Here is a 23,350-nt window from a genome sequence, read left to right as displayed (position 1 = left end):
TCTGAAATTGTAAATTCGAATCTTCTCCACCTCGAACATGACTCGTATAAAACATGAAATCAAGCTATGAAATTTGAACGAAGCAATTGTATTGATAAATAGAGAGAGAAAAAGGGCGAAAGAAAGTCAATTAATTAATTAAATGGAAAAATTACCTGCATGCAAGTGTCATCCCAGTCATGGCCGCATCGGATGATGACGACGCGCTCTTCCTCGGCAAGAATGGCCTGGTCGACGGCCCACCCCGAGTGCAGGTGCGGTAGCAAGTAGGACATTATTATTGATGATGGATCTAATTAATTTCTTCTGTATTTCAAACTGTGATTTCTAGTAACTTGTTTATCCTGATCACTCTCAGCCTCACGTCTAAATTTCCTAATGCATAATAATTCGCAGGAAATGACATGGCGTCATCAATGGTACTGACTAGTTAGAGCAAGCCCAGCATTGCTGGTTGCTCGGGGGATGGGCGAGAGAAAAGGGGTTCGAGGCCCTGTGGACCAGCTCCAGCGTTAGAGAGCTCGAGTAGAGGTGGAGGCCCGAGCTCCGGGCCCGTGGAGAATTGCCAGCGCTGACATCAACCTGGCATCAGGCTTTTTTTAATTTTTTTCTGTCAGGCGCGTGCACCTCACTCGTACGTGGGGACTCGTCACCGACACAAAATAAAAAAAAATTTGCTTTTTCAGTTACCGTTAGGAAGCCATGTGGCTTCCCACGGTCCGTTCGATCTCAACGGTAAAAAAAAAAAGTCTTATTTAATATCCACCGTTCGATCTGAGATCAACAGTGGATATTAATATGCTTTATAAATAAAAAAATAAAAGAAAAAATAGTTTTAAAATTAAGAAAAGTTACCGTTGTGACATGTGGCACAATCTGAAGTGTTGGAATTCAAATTTTTTTATATCCAACGGCAGAGATTAATTAGTTGAATAAAAATTAAAAAAAATTGTAAAAAATTCAAAATAAAATCTGAAATTTTTTTAAAAAAAATTGTTTTTACTTTTCTATAAATACCTTCTCATTATCATCTACCTTACACAACAATTTCATATTTTCTCAACTACTTTCAATCACATTCCTTTCTTTGTCTCAAAGTTTCAATCCATTTTTTTTCAACAAAATGACCACCGGTGCAGGTATGAAGTGGTCGCTTCTTGAAGATGTTGCGTTGTGTACTAGCTGGGTTGAAGTTACTCATAGTTCGCTTACGGGTAATGAGATGCAGTTGCGAGAAATGTGAAGTCTTATTCATACCAATTATCTTGAGAAAATTGGTGGGAAAAGAACCAAAGAATCGATGTCCAGTCGTTGGAAATTACTTAGCCAATCGTTTAGTACGTGGAGAGACGCATTGGCACAAGCTAGTAGTAATATTCGAAGTGGGGAAAATTACTCGGATCAGGTAACAATATATTATTTATTCGATACCCAAATTTACATTATAATTATTTGTTTGTATTATTTATTTGTTACGTACTTACATTATAATTATTTGTTTGTATTATTTATTTGTTACCTACTTACATTATAATTATTTGTTTGCATTATTTATTTGTTACCTACTTTTACATTATAATTATGTTGTTTGTATTATTTATTTGTTACTTATTTTCATTATAATTATTTCTTCTCCCGCATTGTGTAGGAACTTCAAGCACAAGCTTGGTATGCTGCCAAAACCAAAAGCAAAAATAAATCATTCAACCGTGAGAATGTTGGAATATTGTCAAAGATTGTCCTAAATTTAGAGTTGTGCCAGTCGGTCCAAAAGTGCACATGAACAACACCCCTCTACACTCTACACCCGATCATGTCTCGCATGTTCATGAAGATGATTCAGAAGAAGTGTCTGAAACGCCCATCCCTGAACAAGCGTTTGGTTCAACCCGTTATCCAATTAGGTTTCAAGGTAAGAAGGCTTCAAAAAAGAAAAGGGAGTGCTTCTAAGAATGATTATGCAAAGTTTATGGAAGAACTTACTCGCCAAGGTGAATTGACTTTGGCGAGGGAACTGGCGAAATATGAGGCTGATAAGGCTATAGAGGATGCAAAAGCTGCAACTATTGAGAGAGAATTTCAGGCTAATGAGAGAGAAAGAGTGCTACTTAGGCAAGAAAGGGAACATGTTAAAGAAGAAAGACGGGCTCAACGAGATCGTGAGATTATGAACACGCCTTTAGAAGGGAAGTTTCCAAATTCTAAATTTTTTTGGAAGTCAAAGAAAGCGGACGTGCGAATGAGGCATGTAAGAGAAGCGAGAGCAAGCCAATATGGTCCTAGCACCACAAGAGAAGATCATCCTAGCACCACAAATTGGTTAAGTGATGATGAATAGAGTAGTTTTTGTAATCGGAGCCCATAATTTTCCAATCACTTTGGGCTGTAATTTATTATTTATTGTTTGTATTATTTATGTTGTTTCCAATTTATTGAATATTTATTCAAATTAATTTGGTAAGTTATTTATACTAAGAGAATATTTATTGAAATGACAAAAACACACCAAATAAAATTACATAAGCATACCAAATAATAAAAAACTCACTAAAAAAATTACATAAACATACCAAATAATAAAACACACCAAATAAAATAACATAAACATACCAAATTCAAAAAAACACACTAAATGAACTTAATTATCTTCAGTTTGTTTCAATGCCCACTAGTGCTCTATCAAGTCAATTTGATGGGCATTGTGCATGTCTGGCATTTGAAATGCAGTATATCGTTGAATGAGCCTTTCATTGTAACGTCCATCCCTTTGTAATGGCTCATGTTGCACGGCATCATCGGTGGCGTCATGAGCACAATATATACGTGTTCTTGAATTGTTCATCGTGCCTGGCTCATATTCATTAACGGCTTCATAATCGTACTCATCTTCCACAATCATGTTGTGAAGAATGATGCACGTCATCATGATGGATCGAAGCGACTCTACATCAAACAATATGGCAGCACCCCTGATGATCGCCCAGCGAGCTTGGAGGATACTGAAACAACGCTCCACATCCTTCCTGCACCCCTCTTGACAGCTTGCAAAATGTTTTTCCTTTGCACTTCGCAGACGTGGCACTGTTTTGACAAATATTGATCATCGCGGGTAAATGTCGTCAGCTAGGTAGTATGGCCCGTCGTACATACGTCCGTTGACCTCATACGTGACTTTTGGTGCCTTTCCTTGCAGAACATTGTTGAACACTGGGGATTGGGTAAGGACGTTGATGTCATTTTGAGCTCCCGGGACTCCAAAAAAGGCGTGTCAAATCCATGTATCAAAAGATGCCACCGCCTTCAGAATGATACTTTTTGCTCATTTTTTGTCCCCATAAGCGCCTTGACAATTTTTCCACGTCCAGTGCATACAATCAATTCTTCCAATCATCCTAGGAAAACCACGCATCTCGGCCTTCTTCAACAGCCGTTCCAAGTCCATGTTTGTAGGTTTGCGAAGGTACTCAGCGGTGTAGATAGATTCGATTGCTTCGCAAAACCTTATCAGGAACTCAAGAATGGTTGATTTCCTAATCCTCGTTATCTCATCCACTTGGTCTGCAGATGCTCCATATGCAAGCATCCGCAAGGTAGCAGTAATTTTTTGCTCAGGTAGGAGACCCATAGCACCAAAAGCATCATTCTTTTGCACAGAGTAAGAATCATGGTTGCAAACAGCAATCATGATTTTGTTGAACAAATGTCGTTCCATTCTAAAACGACGTCTAAAGTACGTATCAGGGAATGCACTATTAGGGACAAAATAATCATCCAAGAATTCCATACCTCGTCGTTGCATGCTTCTATCAAGGTTTCCGGAACGGCTGGGCCTGCAGATCTAAGCCACAGCTTGGATGACTCGACGAGAATGTGAGGCCTTGCCCATTCTTACTTCGTCATCTCTCCTTCTACGCTCCTCATCCTCTTCCCTCTCATTTTTCCCCCTGGTGATTGAACATTGCTTCTGATTGGTTAAACAATTCTTCCTCTTTGTGATCGAGTTCCCACATCGTCCTTGAAGAAGAAGAAGACATTATAAGAAAGAAGCAGAAACTATGAATAATGATACAGATTTTTGTGAAGAAGAAAGCAGAAACTATGAATAATGATAAAGATCTTGAGAAAATTGGTGTGAAATTTGTGAGGATGGATGGTGGATTATATGGAGGATTCAGAAAGGATTAGGTTGTACATAATGCCACGTGGCATGCCGTCATTCGTTAAAAATCTGATGGAAATCTATCCCCAAAGATTGTAAACAGATTATGACACGTGGCGCGACGTGATTGGTTAATAATCTTATCAGAAATCCATCACCAATAATTGTATTTTCGGATAATGACACGTGGCATAACGAGTACGATTAAAAAATTTATCAGAAATCCATCCCCAATAATTGTCTTTTCGGATTTTATGACAAGTGGTGCAACGACAACGATTAAAATCTTATCCGAAATTACAAATAAAATTATTTTGTATTATTTAATAATACTTGGGATAATGACACGTGACGCAACGAGAACGATTAAAAATCTTATCCGAAATTACAATTAAAATTATTTTGTATTATTTTATAAATAAATAAAATAATAATATTTTATTGCCTATTGTCAGGGCTATTGAAGTGTAATGGTGGATATGCAAATACTATTGCCAGGGCTATTACTGTTCATTAATGACAGTTACTGTTCATAAAAGTGGATTGAATAGTGCATAGCCTGGGGGGAGGGCTCCAACGTTAGAGTTGCTCTTAGGATTCAGGAACCCTCCAGAACGATCTTGACCTTTCTCCTTTTTCTTTTAATAATCATAAAACAAGTAATAAAAAATTGTTGTAACTTGGAATGTGCCTGAGACTACTAGTCACATTCAACCACAAAATAATTATGAGCCGTTTGATAACAAGTTTGTTTTTAATTTTAATTACTTTTTTTTTATAATTAGAAGTAATTATTATCCAAATTTTCAGTTTTTGAAAAGTGTAAAATAAAAAATAAAAAATAAAAATGAAATAACTATCAAATGTTTGAGAATGGTCATCTCGCATGTGGCAATTCTCAAACGTATTCCTAAATTATGAAACACCATAACTAAATCAAGTCAAGATGACAATTCTTATGATGCCAAAGAGCCTTTTAAAGATAATGCTAAAACTATCACATAAATATACAACAATAAAATAGAAGTAAACTCTCTCTAACATTGCCTTTAATTTCTTACAAACTGGTAGCAAACTCTTAGTCGTTATTGTTTTTTATAAGAATATTTTAAAAAGAGTAATGCTATGTATGCTAAATTTGTAAGTTAAATTTATAAATTAGATAACGTGTGTCTAAAAACAAAAACAAAAAAGCACATTAATCAAAATAATTCAACTATCAATTATCATTTGATCTTCCTAACATTGTATTTGGACGAAGAAATTTAAGATTATTAAGTATTTTTAAAATGACCAAAATTGAAGTGAAGGGATTTTATTTTTTAAAATTTGTGAATTTTCTTGTTTAATTAACTTAAAAGAACAATGAAATTGAATGCATAATTTGTTATTTTTAAATTCACAATCATATAAATTGGGAAATGACACTTATTTACATAAAATTTAAACTTAGGAATTGGAGGACCCAAATTCCATGTTTTTTCTCTACGTGGAAATTGTAAATTTGTATGTTTATGAATTCAAACAAGAGAATTGGTGCATGTTAATTTATAAATTCTGATTTTTATCCAAATTTCAAGTTTATTTCTCTCGTCCAAACATAGTGTAACATTATCCTTTTAAAAGATAATAAACTTATTAGTCACCGATTTTTCCTTCTTCCTTAATATATAAGGAAAATTAATGAAAATTTTAAATTTTAACGATAAAAACAAAATAAAAAGTAAAATAAATAATACTAAAATTAATTTTTAATAAAAAAATATGATATTTCTTTAAACAATGAGTACCTAAAACTTTTTTTTAAAGTTCTCTGATATATATATTCCCTTCGTATAGAGACAATTGATAATGAATCACCCGACACACTCTCCCCAATCCTCATCCTGAACTGCTCAATCAGTCAATCTCAGTTCTGAATCGTTTGGCTATGGCCTCCGCCTCCTCCTTCTCCTCCTCATACACAAAATACGAGATCAGGAAACGAAACCCGAACCCAAAAGCGGCGGCCCTTCTAGTCATCGACGTGCAGAACTACTTCTCCGCCATGGCCCGACCCATCCTTCAAAACCTCCTCACCACCATCCGCCTCTGCCGACGGGCTTCCATCCCCGTCATCTTCACGCGCCACGCCCACAAGTCTCCCTCCGACTACGGCATGCTGGACGAGTGGTGGAACGGCGATCTCGTCTACGACGGCACTCCCGAATCGCAGCTCATGCCGGAGCTCGACCGGAGGGGACCCGACGAGGACCGCGTGTTCGACAAGAACACGTACAGCGCGTTCAGGAACACGGGCCTCGAGGAATACCTGAAGGAGAAGGGGGTGGAGGAGGTGATCGTGACCGGCGTCATGACCAACCTGTGCTGCGAAACGACGGCGCGTGAAGCGTTCATAAGGGGGTATAGAGTGTTTTTCTCCACGGACGCGACTGCGACGTCGGATCGGGAGCTGCATGAGGCGACCTTGAAAAACATGGCTTATGGGTTTGCCTACTTGGTGGATTGCAAGAGGCTTGAGGACGGCCTTTTTTCCGGGGACATAATCAGAAATTAACCTTTCGCGGTTGAATTAGTAAAAGGCCTTATTGTTTGTGTTGTGCAGTGCAGCTTGTTTTCTCATGTGTATTTTGTGGTCATGGAATAATTAGGTACCTAGGTGGTATCATACATTTACTAATGCAATAGTTTGTATTATTTATGTTAAATCAATCTAGTTGGATACGGTTTTAGTTATCAGTACGTATTGCATAAAATATTGTTTAGTAATCCGGATTTAAAAACAAGAGTGGTGCAATCGAGTTCATGGTTGAAAATTCACTCTAACTTTAGGGTGGGCATGTACCCTTGTTCATGTACGTATTACATTAAATATTGTTTAGTCACTCTAACTTTAGGGTGGGCATGTACCCTTGTTCATGTACAAAATTAGTGAGATTTTTAAACAATATAAAGTGTTTAAGTTTGTGAAATTCGCACGATAGTGAAGTATGGTACAAGTAACCTTGATCACATATTTGTTACATTCAATTATGTTTTTCTTATACAAGTAATATTGTGCTTCAAGTTAACGAAAACGGTTGGAATTGGGATTCAAATTTATATTCATAAGAGAGTACATTTGCTCTAGTCAATCTGATCAAAATTATGCTTGCACTACAATTTGTGTTGATCCTAAAAATTACCAAGCCTACGTGGCGCGCAGGACGAGTAACTAATAAGCTAACTATGTTATTAGGTTGTGTGTGGGGCGTGCCAACTCGTCAGTCGAGTTCGGCCAGGGAGTAAAATATGTCGATGTGGCATTGGGTGCTATTGATTTCTCAATCTTGCAGCTGCGGTCGAAGAAGGAACACGTCTCGGTCTTCAGGTTTTATAACCTAAAAAACAAGGCTGCTAGTTTCTTCGAAGTTCACAAAACACCAGCGCCGAGTTCGATCTCAGCAATTATATTCGTAAGAGTATAAGTACACCGAACTAATACCAAGCTATATGGACACAAATACTCGAAAGAGATAAATGTCTTGATCCTAAATGTGATTCGACCGTCGGAATGCCGAACTCTAAAATGTACTTGTGAATATCCAATCACAAAATAAAACTCGACTTTCAATGTGTCGAGCCTAGTAACCTGGTAACACCTCACTTCACTGAGAAAGCTAATGAGATGACCTCTACCAAGAAGGACTCATAAATCCTTGTTGATTGAGACTTGGATAAATAACCAGTTGATCTCGAAGCAGTGTTGTCTATCCAAATTGAAGATGCTTCTCGATCGGCTGATTTTACGGCTCCAGTGCTGTCTATCCAAACTGAAGATGTCACTAGTTGCCTTCACAGTGCTTTCTATCCAAACTGAAGATGTGTTGGCAGGAAGAAATGGGGAAAGGAAAAATTTTCAAGGTTGTTGATAAGCTTTGTGTAGAGCAATTTGTGTGTTAATTTGAAGGGGGCCTTGAATAATGCACTTTCTTCTCTATTTATAGCAACGAACCCCCTTATGACCGAACTAGAAGTGTACTCGAATTAGAACTCATCAACCTAATCTAATCAGGTTTCGGCCAATTGTAACCCCTATAGGACTTTGAACCAAACTCCTTAACGAACCAGATTCATCCACTAATTCTAAGCGTCTTCAGCTTTAAGATTCCTTTTTGCACTAGGGTTCGACTACTTCACCCTTATCTAAACTAATTATCCTCACAACATGATTTAGCCGACCTTGACTGGACAGCCCATCACAAGATTCTAGATCAATGTTACTGGGTCGAGAACAATTCTAAGCTCGGCCCAAAATATTGTTTTGGGCCCAAACAATTTGATAAACCTTTTTCACTTTGAGTAAACACATCTTTTGAAAGACTCAGTCTTTTTTTTTTTTTTAACATTTTAATATGAAGTTAGTATTTTTAAGAAAATTCAATTAAGAAAGTAAATTCAAGCCCAATAAATGAAGTCCAAAACATGTTGAAGTAATAGTCTGAGTATAAAGTTTTATTGAAAAAGATCTCAGTAATATTATTTGGACTTCCTGCATAATTAGAAAAAAGAAGTTGCATATTCCAAATAGCATGTATTATAGGAAAAAAAAAGAAGAAGCATTTTTAAGTATAGAGAACCAGCATGAAGGTTTAAGACTTAGGCCAACGTTAGCGAAGCTATATTCTCATAACTATGGCAGCATGGCCACAATTATGCATAAAGTTAGATTAAAGGATCCAAATTTGGTTTGTGTAAAAGCGGAGCTGGAGAGGGTTCCAATTCCTAAAGTAGAATATGATCATTTCCAAATCCAAACCATATGGATCTATAAGATCACTCTTCCTCTTCAACTTTCTCACCTTTTCTCTTTCTCCTTAACATTGTTGCCTTTTTCTTTGACGATGATCAAATAATTGAGAAAGAAAGAAAGAAGAAGAAGAAAAAGAAAATGCAAAAGGGTTGAAGGTCGAGGAAATTTGTAGTGGGAATTCGAGTGGGAGGATGAGGGGGAGGTGAGTGATGGTAGGGAGGTCCGTAGGATCCGGATAGTTCGAATCCGGAGAGGATCTGTTCCACAAAAAAGTGACAAAATAAAGCCAACGTGGCAAGGCAGTAGTTGGATTTAGCTGAGATCAAACATGTGAAGTTGATAAGGAACCGGACGATAAGAAGAAGCGTATTGGAGGAGGCACCCTTCCATATCCTGTACTGCAATCCCAAATTATCCTATCCAACATCCATCCTCAGACAATCCCTTCAAACTCCCACACTCCCAATCGCCGTCTCCTACTTCTTCCTCTCCCTCCCTCTCTATCTCTCTCTACAAGTGCAATGGAGGCCCTTTGTTCTTCTTCTTCCTGCTCCTCGTCTCTTTTGACCAAGCAGGCGCTTCCTTCATGCTCTTCAATCAACTTCGCAGCAGGAGTTGGCTCCGTCTCAGTCCTCCGCTCCTCCATGCCCTCCCTCAAGACTCGAGCTTTTCCCAACTCCATCAGAAAACACAGTCTAATTGGGATCCCAATGGCCTCCGTCGCTGTTGAGCAGCAGATCCAGAAGTCCAAAGTTGCCCTAATCAAAATTGGCACCCGAGGAAGGTACTCTTTTCATGTTTTCCCCCCATTTTTAACTTTTGGTTTCCTCCTATTTGAAAATGTAATCTGATTTTAGCTCATTACTCCAATTATCCCTATTATCTATGAATTCCTAGATGAATTATAATGATGGGTTTCTTTTCAAAATCTTGTATTTTATGTCTTTTTTTCGTGAGTTATTGATACTCTTTCTGGATATAGGATAGCCCATTAGCACTTGCTCAGGCTTACGAGACAAGAGAGAAACTCATGGCATCGCACCCCGAGCTAGCTGAAGAGGGCGCAATTCAGATTGTAATCATAAAAACTACCGGTGATAAAATACTGAGTCAGCCCCTTGCTGACATTGGCGGGAAGGGTTTGTTCACCAAGGAAATAGATGAGGCACTCATCAATGGTGATATTGACATTGCTGTCCACTCAATGAAAGACGTGCCTACCTACTTACCCGAGCAGACAGTTCTGCCTTGCAACCTTCCACGAGAGGATGTCCGAGATGCATTTATATCCTTAACTGCATCTTCTCTTGCAGATCTGCCAGCTGGAAGCACTGTTGGTACTGCTTCACTTAGAAGAAAGTCACAGATACTCCATAGGTTTCCAACACTCAATGTAAGCTACCATATTCTTTGGTGTCACGTGTATATCTGACTTTTGCTTGTTCGATATGTTGGAGATTGTATGCTAGTTCATTTGATATAGCTTAATTTAAAGTTTGCATTGGCTTTTGGGATCATTTAATGGAGTCTGGAGGGAGCCAACTGTTTCTAGCTATGTGTTAGATTTCAAAAGTCATGGGGTTTGTATTTTGCCTGGGCCATTGAACGGATATCCGTTGGTCCATTTACTTCATTCCAATGGTATCCCGGTGGAAAAATCTTGTTCTAGAATGAGTTGTGTATGTGTTAGCGTGAAGTAGGGTTGGGTTGAAGATCAGTTGTAGATGTTCGTTTATCTGAATGAAAAGGCTAAATGATCGTGACTTTAGTTCCTTCCTAGCCAATTGTCTTTATGAGAAAATGTTTAGGCTGGATTTGAAGTGGCACTAGATGTTCATATCCATGACATGCATGCCTTTTGATTGTGGCTTGTCAGAATAATTCATAGGGCGATGCGCCTGCCCCTTCCTGAATATGATTGAAGCATGACTCTTTTCTTGTTTCCTTTTTATAACTCTCTATCCCTGTGTGTTTGTAACTCTCTCCCTGCCACCACTATTGCGTGCCATTTCTTAGATTTCTGACATTGTTCTGTTGCTTGTTTCATGTTGTGGTTAATTTCATCTTGCAGGTGCAGGAGAATTTTCGGGGTAACGTCCAGACACGGTTGAAAAAGCTTAATGAAAAGGTGGTCGAAGCAACCTTATTAGCATTAGCTGGACTCAAACGCTTAGATATGACAGAAAATGTGACTTCAATTCTTTCACTAGATGAAATGCTTCCGGCAGTTGCCCAAGGGGCGATTGGAATTGCCTGCCGAACCAATGACGATAAAATGGTGTGTTTAAATCTTTACATTTCCATTCGCAAGATAACATATTGAATGATATTATACTTTTGCACTAGTTGATATCATTGAATTGGCCCCATGAACACACACTTGGGTATTTGGCAGGAGTGTTCTACAATAGCTAAAGGGAAGCAATTCTAAGCTATTTTAGCTTGAGCTAGTGGCTAGAAAATCATGCATCGGTAAAATTTATGCAAAAAATTGGATCTTTAGATCCATCTGGACTTGTGAATGCGAATACTTCTGAACTTTCCTAAGGTGATTGACACACACACGCACACACACACATTATTTCTGGGTTAGTACAAAAACCTTGTGTAATATTTATATAGAAGTTGTTGCCCGCTAACTGCTAAGCTCTGCTTTTGCCTCTCCAAAATATTATTTAATTTTTGGTTGGTCTTTTCCTTGCAGGCTAATTACATAGATTCATTGAATCATGAGGAAACAAGACTAGCAGTTGCATGCGAGAGGTCGTTCCTTCTGACCCTGGATGGGTCTTGTCGAACTCCTATTGCTGGATATGCTAGCAAAGATGAGGATGGTAATTGCATATTCAAAGGGTTGGTGGCTTCCCCTGATGGAACCCGTGGTATGCTCATGCTCATACTGTAAGGCTATATTTGGATGAGGTTGTCCAAGTTCCAAGGGATTGATGCCAAGTAATTAAGGAATGGACCGCAAAATGCAACATAGAGGGGATAATAAAAACCCTCTATGAGCATTACATAGATATGTGAGAGGGATTTGCTAATATCTAATTGGGAGGTGTCATCTACAAGTCCCTCTCACATGCCTTTGTAATCCTTGTGGAGGATTCTATATAACATTTTGTGATCCATTACTTCATAACTTAGCATCAGTCTCTTGGGACTCGGAAAGCCACATCCAAACATAGCTTAAGGAATATTCATTCAGTTTTATTTCCTGGTTCTCCACTGTAAACTTAAAAAGGAAAGAAAAGTAATTAATCTTTGCCACTAATTATGTTTTCTGTGTGTCTATTTTCAGTACTTGAAACTTCTAGGAAAGGCCCATATGCTTCTCAAGATATGATCGACATGGGTAAGGATGCAGGCCAGGAACTTCTGTCACGTGCAGGTCCAGGTTTTTTCGGTATTTAATGTGAGCCTTACTAATAGGGAAAGCTGCGGAAGTTAATGCAGCCTCCCTTCCTCGTGCAAATTTTGGTGGTTGCAACCAATGAGTTTATTTATCAGCCTTTGAGCTGTCTGTTGTAACTTGTTACATTAGTATTTGTTCTGTTTTTGTTGCTAGAAAGAGCGTCTGTTGCATTTTTAAGGATAGTCGATTCATTGATTGTATATTAGCATTTAGAAGACAATTCAGTCACACGATAGGCTTTGATTGTTGTCATCTCAGTTCATTTAGTAGCCAAGGTTTTGCGACTCTCTCTCTCTCTCTCTCTCTGTAATGGTTGGAAATGGATGGTAGTTTATTATGATCTACAGTTGGTTTTCGTTTATGATGGCTGCCTGATCAGGGATGCAATTAAACGAAAATTAACTGTAGAAAAAATAGCGACGCCTGATCTTACATCCGCGCGGTTAGTTTTCCTCTATGATTGACTTCCAAGGAGGCAGGATCAGGCTTGCTATTTTCTCTTTTGTTATCCACTAAAAATATGTGCACAGGGATTGCAGAAATCAAAACCCGTGTAAGTTCACCAAAAACAATTTCTCTGTTTTTTTTTTTTAATCTTTTTGCGCAACTGCTTCGAAGTTGCAAAGATTCCACCAATTAAGACTTGGAAATCTGACTGGTACAATTGATGCCAGAGACTAACGAAGCTTTACAAATTCCAAAGAATCGTAAAATTGATTTACTTATTGACATCGAGAAGAAGAAGAAGACGGGGAATGCTAGAAAGGTTTGGAAAGGAGTTTCCGATTAGCCAAGAAGTGTTCAACTAGGAGGAGCGACTGCCTTGGTGCAAACACCGGAACTTCATGGCCTGCCGCTCTAATTGTCACAAACATAAGCCCGTCGTACACAACTCTCCACCCGCCAACCTATCATATCAAATTTACAGTTAATTAATTGATTAAAAACAGGATGATCAACCAAACCACCCCAACATAACATCATAAATTCTAAGAGGATACTAAGAAGGAGTGACTGGTGAGGGAGCACCTGCTTCTTGTTGTACCAAGGAGTCCAATCTTCATTTATCTTCAACCTGAGCTTTCTCAACGCGTACCTAGTTGATGTTACTGGAACTCTCCCATCAGTATCCCCGCTGCAATATCATGTCAGAAAACAGTTCTATACAGTTAATGAGGGTAGTCATGATCGCACAACTTCAACCACTGAAAAGATTTGGTAATTAGCTATCCATCATTTCATGAATAATGAATCATTTATTTAAGTACCTGTAAATCCAAACCCGAAGACCCCCAGCTACAAGCTTTCCAATTACAGGAAGCATTGATGATGGTGCATTCCAGAAGATGTTATCGCTGTATTTGGACGATACATTGTCCTGATGAGTAATCACATTCATATATATAAACACATATGACTACATAGTTCTTGCATCATTAGTTAATTTATTTGGTTAGTTAAGAAGTAATAGGTTAGAGGTGGTACTTGCAGTGAGACCATGGATAGGAGATTTTGGTGACATTGGCATGAAGTGCCTTTTGAACGTCAGGCCTGTTCAAATACACATAACTGTAATCTGATGTACAAGGGTCATATCCTGCAGGTCTCTTGTGCCGTACATCCTGCGCACCACAAATATTTTAATCAACTTTGTTTGCTCTAATAACATGATGAGTCGTTATAATTAGTGGGGAACTACTTACAGTTCTGGAAAACAGAGTGGAAGCGCCTTGGATCGTATGGGATTGCCCGCTGCTGCTGGTGTTACTAAGGCACATAGGGGTGTACAAGCTGTACATGTCTGTGATATTGTACACATTATAGTACTCTTCCAGCAGCGTGTTACACTGTTCTGATATGTTTTGGCCGAAGTCGCATTCCTTCTGAATATCATGGTACAAGCGATCAGAGATCACCGCGTGATCCCAAGCGTAATCAATCAATCCCTTCTGATCTGATTCATCATCTATTGCTGCGTTACCAATCTGCATCATCATGTTGAACTATAAGCCATGAGCTGATTAGTATTTGAGAATAATCCTGTTTTTAATTGTGTATTCACTTGTGCTTAGAAATTGCCAAGTGTAAGATCTAAATATGTAAGGCCATGAGTGCCATGTGTGATGATCCTAGCTATTGCTAGATGAGTGGCTGTGATCGTTTTATCTAGAAGGAAAAGATCCAGCTAAGCATTGTTAACAGAATTATTCCTTTTGCACGATTGTGTGTGCAGAGTGAGAAATATACTTTACAGAAAAGAAGAAAGCTTCCTCTGTGACTTGCAGAGAGCATAGCAATCATTTTCATTCTCAGTGCCTTCTTTTCTTCTTCTTCCATTCATACAAAACACTAACATGGTATCAGAGCCAGGTTGGATTTAACAATCTGGGCGTAAATCTGTGAAGCTATCGAGCTCAATCGGAGCTCCCCTGAAAATCTGTGAAGGTTGTCGATTCAGATCAAAATTATGTCTGGATCTGGAGGCTCGGAAGTGAGGACTCCAATCTTCTCCGGTGAGAACTACGAGTTCTGGAGAATCAAAATGGTTACAATCTTCAAATCTCTCGGGTTATGGAACCTGGTAGAAAAGGGAGTGTCAACACCTGACTCGAAGACGAAGAAGAAGGAAGCTGAAGGGTCATCGGAAGTCGATCGCGATGATGAAATGATGACCGTGCTAATGAGAGATGCAAAGGCTCTGGGAATCATACAAAACGCAGTCTCTGATCAGATTTTTCCTCGGATTGCAAACGCAGACTCAGCCAAGATGGCGTGGGATCTACTGTATGGAGAATATCATGGAGGTGATCAGGTTAGATCTGTAAAACTTCAGAATCTTAGAAGAGAATTTGAGTATGCTAGAATGCGAGATGATGAATCCTTATCTAGTTATCTTACAAGATTGAATGATTTAATTAATCAGATGAGAACATTTGGTGAATCCCTTTCTAATGAGAGACTTGTGCAGAAGGTTCTGATTAGTCTAAGTAAACCTTATGATTCCATCTGTTTAGTTATAGAAAACACAAAGTGTCTAGAGTCTGTTGAGCTGCAAGAAGTGGTTGCCATTCTGAAGAGTCAAGAGCAACGATTTGACTTGCATAATGTTGATACCACTGAGAAGGCTTTTGCATCATTCTCAGTGAGTCCAAAGGGGCAAAATAGAAGTGGAGTCCAATCTGGCTCATCAAAATTCCAAAAGAATTGGAATGCTAAGGGAAAGAAATGGGATTCGAAATCTCGATTCCAACAGAAACCTTTCACTAGTCCTGCACCAAATTCATATCAGTCACAGTCAATGAGTCAAGAGACTGTCAAACCACTGTGTAGAGTGTGTTCTAAGTATCATTTTGGTGAATGTCGATATAAGGGGAAGCCTAAGTGTTATAATTGTGATAGGTTTGGTCACTGGGCTAGAGAATGCACTGTAGGGAAGAGTGTACAAAAGGCAAATTCTGCAAATCAGGTGGAAGTGACAGGAAATCTGTTCTATGCTAATAGTGCAATCTCAGAGAAAAATGTCAATGGAAATTGGTACATTGACAGTGGTTGTAGTAACCACATGACAGGGAATGCTGATCTCCTTGTCGATATAAGAACAAATGTTGCTGGAAAGGTGCAAATGCCTACTGGGGTGTTAGTAGATGTTGCTGGAATGGGTTCATTGGAAATTGATACTAACAAAGGGAAGAAGTACATCAGAGAGGTCATGCACTTGCCAGGATTGAAGGAGAATTTGTTGAGTGTAGGTCAAATGGATGAGCATGGCTACTATCTAGTGTTTGGAGGAGGTTTGTGTAGTGTATTTGATGGACCTTCACTTGACAATCTTGTCATCAAGGTCAAGAAGAAAGAAAATCGTTGCTATCCTCTTTCCCTATTGCCTGACAATCAGCTGGTTCTGAAAGCAAGCATAGAACACTCTACTCGGACTTGGCACAGAAGACTAGGTCATTTGAACTTCAGAGGGTTGCAACAACTCAGTGAGAAAAATATGGTGCATGGTCTTCCATATCTAGAAGAAATCAAAGATGTATGTCAAGGATGTCAGTTTGGAAAGCAACATAGAGACTGGTTTCCAAAGAAACAATCCTGGAGGGCAAACTGTCCCCTGGAACTTATCCATGTTGATCTGTGTGGTCCTATGCAGAATCCATCCCTGGCTGGAAACAAATATTTCATGCTATTCATTGATGATTGTACAAGGATGATTTGGGTGTACTTTCTCAGATACAAATCTGATGCATTCAATTATTTCAAAAAATTCAAGTTAATGGTAGAGCTGCAAAGTGGTTTCAAAATTAAAAGTCTAAGGAGTGACAGGGGTGGGGAATTCCTATCTTCTGAGTTTACTAAATTCTGTGAAACTGAAGGCATTCAAAGGCAACTCACCATGGCTTATACTCCTCAACAGAATGGAGTGGTGGAGAGAAAAAATCGAACTGTGGTTGAAATGGCAAAGACTATGCTTCATGATAGAGGTATGCCATATGTTCTTTGGGCTGAAGCTGTACACACAGCTGTATATATTCTAAATAGGTGTCCTACGAAGGCACTTGGAAATACAACTCCTTTTGAAGCCTATAGTGGCAGAAAACCAGGTCTTGCACATCTCAAGATTTTTGGTTCCCTGTGCTATGTTCATATACCTACTGAGACAAGACAGAAGCTAGATGCTAAAAGTGTTAAAGGCGTATTTGTGGGTTATGCTACATGTGAGAAGGGATATAGAATATTTGATCCGTGTACTAACAAGTTAATCTTGTCAAGAGATGTGATTTTTGATGAATCTATGACCTGGAATTGGAAAGAAAGTTCACAAAGTTCAGCTGCTGCAACTTACATTCAGGATCAACCTGAGAATGTAGTTGGTGTGAATTCATATGAGATGAGTGTGATTGAAGGAAGTTCTCACAGTTCTAGTTCTTCTTCTCATACACAAGAACAAGTAAGTTGCACTCCTGAAATTGGAAAGCTGTCAGAAACTTTTGACCACACACCTCTAAAATGGAGAAATCTTGATGATATTTTTGCTCAATGTAATCTGTGTGTTATGGAGCCTGAAAGATATGCAGATGCAGCTCAAGATGAATCATGGTTAAAAGCAATGCAGGATGAGTTGACTATGATTGAGAAGAATGGTACATGGGAATTAGTAGATAGACCAACAATGCAGCCTGTCATTGGGGTTAAATGGGTCTATAAAACTAAATTGAATCTGGATGGCACAGTCTTGAAAAATAAGGCAAGGTTGGTTGCCAAAGGTTATGCTCAGAAACCTGGTTTTGACTATAACGAAACCTATGCTCCAGTGGCTAGACTGGACACTATCAGAACTCTCATTGCATTAGCTGCCCAAAAGAGCTGGAGATTGTACCAACTCGATGTTAAATCGGCTTTCCTGAATGGTGTACTGCAGGAAGAAGTATATGTAGACCAACCAGAAGGATTCACAGTGCAAGGCAAGGAAGATAAAGTGTATAGGCTTCATAAAGCTCTCTATGGACTGAAACAGGCACCTCGAGCCTGGTATGGAGAAATTGATGCATACTTCTCCCAGTGTGGTTTTCAAAGAAGTCTTAGTGAACCAACACTATATCAAGTCAAGGGGAGAAAAGGATATTATAATTGTGTCTATCTATGTAGATGATATTGTCTACACAGGTAGCAGCAATGAAATGTTGGACGAATTCAAAGAGGATATGATGATGAAATATGAGATGACTGATCTGGGTCTACTCCATCATTTTCTGGGAATGGGTGTCATTCAAACTAATTCCAGCATTTTTATTCATCAAAAGAAGTATGCTTTTTCTTTGTTGAATAAATTTGGGTTGAATGAATGCAAGCCTGTGTCTACACCACTGATTTCAGCTGAAAAACTCAGTAAGAATGATGGAAGTGGTCCAGCAAATGAAGAACAGTACAGAAAGATTGTGGGGAGCTTACTGTATCTTACAGCTACAAGACCTGACATAATGTATGCAGCAAGTTTACTTGCCAGGTTTATGCATTCTCCCACAAACAAACACTATGGAACTGCCAAAAGGGTGCTCAGATACATTAAGGGCACATTAGACTATGGTCTGGAGTATGTGAAAGGTACAAACTCTATGGTGATTGGCTTCTGTGACAGTGACTGGGGAGGATCAGTGGATGATAGCAAGAGCACTTCAGGATATGCCTTCTCTTTTGGCAGTGGGATTTTCTCTTGGGCATCAGTTAAACAAACATGTGTAGCACTTTCAATTGCTGAAGCAGAATACATCAGTGCTTCAGAGGCAACTGCACAAGCAATCTGGCTGAGGTTCGTACTGGAAGACTTTGGGGAACTTCAAACTGAAGCCACTCCATTACAGTGTGACAACACATCTGCAATTGCTATCACAAAGAATCCAGTGTTTCACCAGAAGACTAAACATATTGATCGAAGATATCATTTTATCAAAGATGCTCTGCAAGAAGGAATCATTGATCTAGTTTACTGTCCTACAAAAGAGCAGTTAGCCGATATCTTCACAAAACCACTGGCAAAGGATCGATTCAGCTATCTCAGAGGTTTGCTTGGAGTCAAATCAGCTCAAAGCTTAAAGGGGAGTGTTGAACTATAAGCCATGAGCTGATTAGTATTTGAGAATAATCCTGTTTTTAATTGTGTATTCACTTGTGCTTAGAAATTGCCAAGTGTAAGATCTAAATATGTAAGGCCATGAGTGCCATGTGTGATGATCCTAGCTATTGCTAGATGAGTGGCTGTGATCGTTTTATCTAGAAGGAAAAGATCCAGCTAAGCATTGTTAACAGAATTATTCCTTTTGCACGATTGTGTGTGCAGAGTGAGAAATATACTTTACAGAAAAGAAGAAAGCTTCCTCTGTGACTTGCAGAGAGCATAGCAATCATTTTCATTCTCAGTGCCTTCTTTTCTTCTTCTTCCATTCATACAAAACACTAACACATCATATATACGCATAGTTAGTTTGTTATTGGGACACAGAAAATCGATTAAACAAAATATTTATATGATGAGCAATAAGCAGCTAGATAAAAACTACCATGAATCCCTTGAGGTTGATATGATTCTCCTTGGATCTGTCAAAAACGAGCTCAGAAAGCTGTGGAGCATAATGCCCTGTAAAAAGGACATGCACATACAGAAGACTAAGATATATAGTTAATCAAAGATGCATGATGACACATACATATATTATATTATTATTTATATGTATGTATATGTACCTGCATAGCTCTCTCCAGAAATGTAGAAGTCATGGGACTTGTACTGTGGAAACCGTTTAAACCAGTTGATAAGAAAATTGTATGAATCCTCAGCTGGCAGGCATTTTAAGAAAGAAAATGGATGAGTCATAACTTGCAGATTCATAAGAAAATGAAAAATTGATAGACAGACGCATTAATCTATCAGATACCTGTAATTTTATCGTCAAGTTCCTCGATATCTTGACTAGTATTGGTGTAAGAAAATCCGACTCCAACGGGAGACTCCAAAAACAACAGATTGGCAGCTGAAATGAATTACGAACAACAATACGCGTGCATGGTTAATCATTCAGACTCCAAAAACAATAGATTGTAATTTTACTAAATCTAAATGCAATATTGTCTTTCATTCGAAAGTTGCAGTTAAGTTGGGAGCAATTAAATTACCATTGTTCCAGGTGTAAGGGTTGAACTTGAGCTTGGGGTCGGTGCTATTTTGAGGGAAGAAAGGGCCTAACTCCTCTGTGGCACCGTATCCAATTGATGAACATCCTGGCCCTGCATCCGCGTCATAATTTTTATTTTATTTTATCAATTAATCTAATTGCTGAAGACTAGATAGACAGTTTAGTGTTGTTGTGTATAGACTGGAGCGTATAGTATGTGACGAAAGCTACATCCAGCCGTTCATTTACCCGGTCCATATTAGAACTTTTAGGGCGTTCATTCATTTTTCATTAATATATCAAACGGCGAAAGAAGAATGCATATATGACATAGCTAGAAGGCTAAACATAACCAAATGGGCAATTGCTTTAGGCTGGGATATATGGTATATGGTCCAACCCTACTCCTTGCGTATAAATACATACACTTGACAGAATATAAGAAGAAAAATTCCCTCTCTAAGTCTATGAATAAATCTGTGATGCAATTGCAGATACTATCAATTAGGTAAAAGAAGACAGATAGAATACCAGTATTTAGTAATACACATATAGACAGCTCCATAACCAAATTCAGAAATCACACTTGGGGTTGAAACTTGAAAATATATATTATTCAAGGAATTAGGAATATATGTAATCCATCATTGTAGGGTTTGACAGCTCCTCCGATGGTCCGATGAGGATATGGAAGTTACACGCATGCCTGTACATATATTATTCTTTTCATGTGCATGCATGGTATCCTGATTTTCTAATATATGATATATCCATCCTAAGAACTCCGCCTCTATTATATTTTATGTGTTTAATCACGTTCAGATGAGATTTAGAAGAATTTTTTAATTTGAAAGTCTCCTTCTAATTGAACCCATCCATAGAAACAAAAACATAATTAAGCTCACTAGTATATTTAAATATGGAAAATAAGAAAATAAAAATGATGACAGGGAGAGAATGGATGACAATCGAATGCACAAGAAAAGGATGAAAATGTCATATTCTCTTTAGCTAGCATGACCATATATATATTTTAGTGATAAATGGCAAGAAACGAATAAAGTTGGACTTTAAAACTAATAACCTAGGTGATCATGAGAAATATATATGTATGCGAAAATATTTTTGAGCGAAAATTTTCTACCAAAAAAGAGAAATTTGTGAGTGAACATTTGAAGAATAATTACGACAGTTGTTTAAGGAGGAATTGTGTGTTAACTGGTAAGAAAGAGTGGTGTGGAAATGAAGTCATGAGTGGCAGTGACCGACGTACCTCCGTTAAGCCAAAGGAGGAGGGGTTTATCTTGAGGGTTGTTGGTGGCTTCAAAGAACCAATAGAAGAGTGCTCTTCCGTGAGTGTGGTTGACGGTAACATATCCCGTGTAATGCTTGAAGCTCACTGGAGGCTGACCGGGGAGTTCAATCACCTGGTCTGCCTTTTGCTGTCTCAGAGGATCATGACGATGATGCAGTCTAGCGCCTTGGGTCTGAGTAGCACAACATATGCTAAAGGCAAGCAAATAAAGAAGAAGAATATTCAAACGAAATGAAGAAGAAAAAGCCATTTAAGTTGGAACTTAGACTTGCTTCTCTCTATCTATCTCTCTAATATCTGCAGAAATATCCTTTTTATGAGGCGCTTCAACAGCACAATTGTAGGTAGTAGACTAGTAGTAATCCTAAGAGTCGGAATAGTCCAAAATCCAAAATGGTAAGGCAAGACGTACAGATCATTCATTCATATAGAATGAAACCCAGATCGTCTAGGCGTGTGGTTTATATAGTAAGTCCGGGTGGTCCAAAGACAGATAAGAATGCTAGTCTTTCCTATTGTTGCTATTGAAATTACAAAAACAAAAATATGATTTCATTTGGCATTATTATTTTTAGGCAAATGATTTTTACACTTCATTTTTCTTCACCTCTAGGTGTCTTGGAAGTACTATATGTAAATTGTAATTTAACCGTTGGATATTGAACAAATCAAGGGCTAGAATTAGAAGCAATGTGTACAGAATCATTATTATTATAGTGGCTTATGTTGCAGTACAACACCGAATAACCATGTCATAATACAACAGTTACCTTGCAGAGTTTTGTGAGTAAGTAGTATTAATCATATAAATTCTAATATTCAATAATTATAATTACTATGATTCTACACTACGTATGAAATATGTTTTTGAAGATATAAGAAATTAAAGTATCTCGGCTCTATCGCATGAGTCAATCTAGAAGTTGATTAATTATGAAAAATATGATAAATTATTTGATTCACCTGATGTCTAAATAAATGATTTATTTTACAAGTGAAGCTTTCTTACATTAAAAATTATCAAACCAAAATTTTCATATTTATAGGAAATTGCTTCTATAAGCGATACATGACTCAATGGAGCCATTTTATAAATAATCTCTCATGATCATTTATTAGCATTGAGCTTTTTTTTTCTTGGCTGGAACAAGTTATGATATTATTATATATGTCAATTGTATCGTAACTTTGAGGGAGTATGCCAATGCATTAATATACTAATAATATATGGTATAAATTGTCATTGCGTATTTGATTTTTTTTATTTTTTTTTTGTTTGCTTGCTTTTTTAGACTTAAACCAAAGGGACTCTTTGGGACTTGTCATATATATATTTTTTTGAACAAACAATTACACTAAAGAGGTGAGAGAGTGAACTTAGTCTCACAATCGGCTAGCAATAATGTAGTTCAAAATCACATTTGACAAGAATCGAATCTAAAACCTCTCACTAATTAAGAGAAATATCACTAGACCGTAATACTAAGTGATATAACTTGTCATTTGTATTAAACGCACAAATATTTCAAAGGAATTAACGTCACGTGGATATACCTTCAAGTTGAAGATGTCCTTTATTTTACATGCACAAAATCTAAAAGCTATTCCTAAATACAAGGTTCAAATTTGACACCATATTGCTGTCCTTGATGTGATCTGTGCAATATTAGTATATCACGATGGAGAGATTTGCGGTTTGCCTCAGTCAAATGCTTTGAATTGTAACCTCATTTTCTGATCCTGAGATCACATATTATCTGTATATTGTTTTGTTTCATGAATACATTTATCTGTACATATATACTTGAGACCTACGTAGTCGACAGCTATTAATGTAGCAATATTCAAATGGCCAAGAGCTCAAGGTGAACTAAAATTTATATTTATTCTCAAAAGAAAAAATAACGAGAAAAAGAATAATAGAGGTCAAACAATTTTATAGAGGCCAAGTGAGTTGTGAAAACTTGTTTTTATATCTCTATATTTATTGATGTTAGAGGTG

General features: G+C 37.9%; 3 protein-coding genes across 3 annotated transcripts; 2 read left to right on the top strand and 1 right to left on the bottom strand.

Annotated features, from left to right (window-relative positions):
* Positions 1-5,993: 5,993 nt before the first annotated feature.
* LOC103943221 (nicotinamidase 2-like) lies at positions 5,994-6,898 on the top strand. Its single transcript, XM_009353460.2, has one exon. The coding sequence runs from the start codon at positions 6,090-6,092 to the stop codon at positions 6,714-6,716; it is 627 nt and encodes a 208-aa protein (XP_009351735.1). The 5' UTR covers positions 5,994-6,089; the 3' UTR covers positions 6,717-6,898.
* Positions 6,899-9,306: 2,408 nt separating this feature from the next.
* On the top strand, positions 9,307-12,653 carry LOC103943220 (porphobilinogen deaminase, chloroplastic). Its single transcript, XM_009353459.3, has 5 exons — positions 9,307-9,735; positions 9,939-10,344; positions 11,023-11,229; positions 11,656-11,833; positions 12,253-12,653. Exons 1-5 carry the CDS (start codon positions 9,473-9,475, stop codon positions 12,363-12,365), a joined length of 1,167 nt encoding a protein of 388 aa, XP_009351734.1. The 5' UTR covers positions 9,307-9,472; the 3' UTR covers positions 12,366-12,653.
* Positions 12,654-12,908: 255 nt separating this feature from the next.
* On the bottom strand, positions 12,909-21,608 carry LOC125477767 (serine carboxypeptidase-like 34). Its single transcript, XM_048585206.1, has 10 exons — positions 21,307-21,608; positions 20,035-20,145; positions 19,797-19,892; positions 19,606-19,698; positions 19,422-19,498; positions 14,034-14,351; positions 13,852-13,988; positions 13,635-13,721; positions 13,396-13,501; positions 12,909-13,274 (listed from the first exon to the last, which is right to left on the bottom strand). The coding sequence occupies exons 1-10, from the start codon at positions 21,596-21,598 to the stop codon at positions 13,125-13,127; spliced, it is 1,467 nt and encodes a 488-aa protein (XP_048441163.1). The 5' UTR covers positions 21,599-21,608; the 3' UTR covers positions 12,909-13,124.
* Positions 21,609-23,350: the final 1,742 nt, after the last annotated feature.

Source organism: the organism of the source record quoted next, unplaced genomic scaffold, assembly GCF_019419815.1.
Source record: "Pyrus x bretschneideri cultivar Hongxiangsu unplaced genomic scaffold, Pyrus_bretschneideri_v1 Contig22, whole genome shotgun sequence".
Taxonomy (NCBI): domain Eukaryota; kingdom Viridiplantae; phylum Streptophyta; class Magnoliopsida; order Rosales; family Rosaceae; genus Pyrus; species Pyrus x bretschneideri.
The sequence above is the reverse complement of the archived record's forward strand: the minus strand, read 5'-3'. Positions and strand labels throughout refer to the sequence as shown.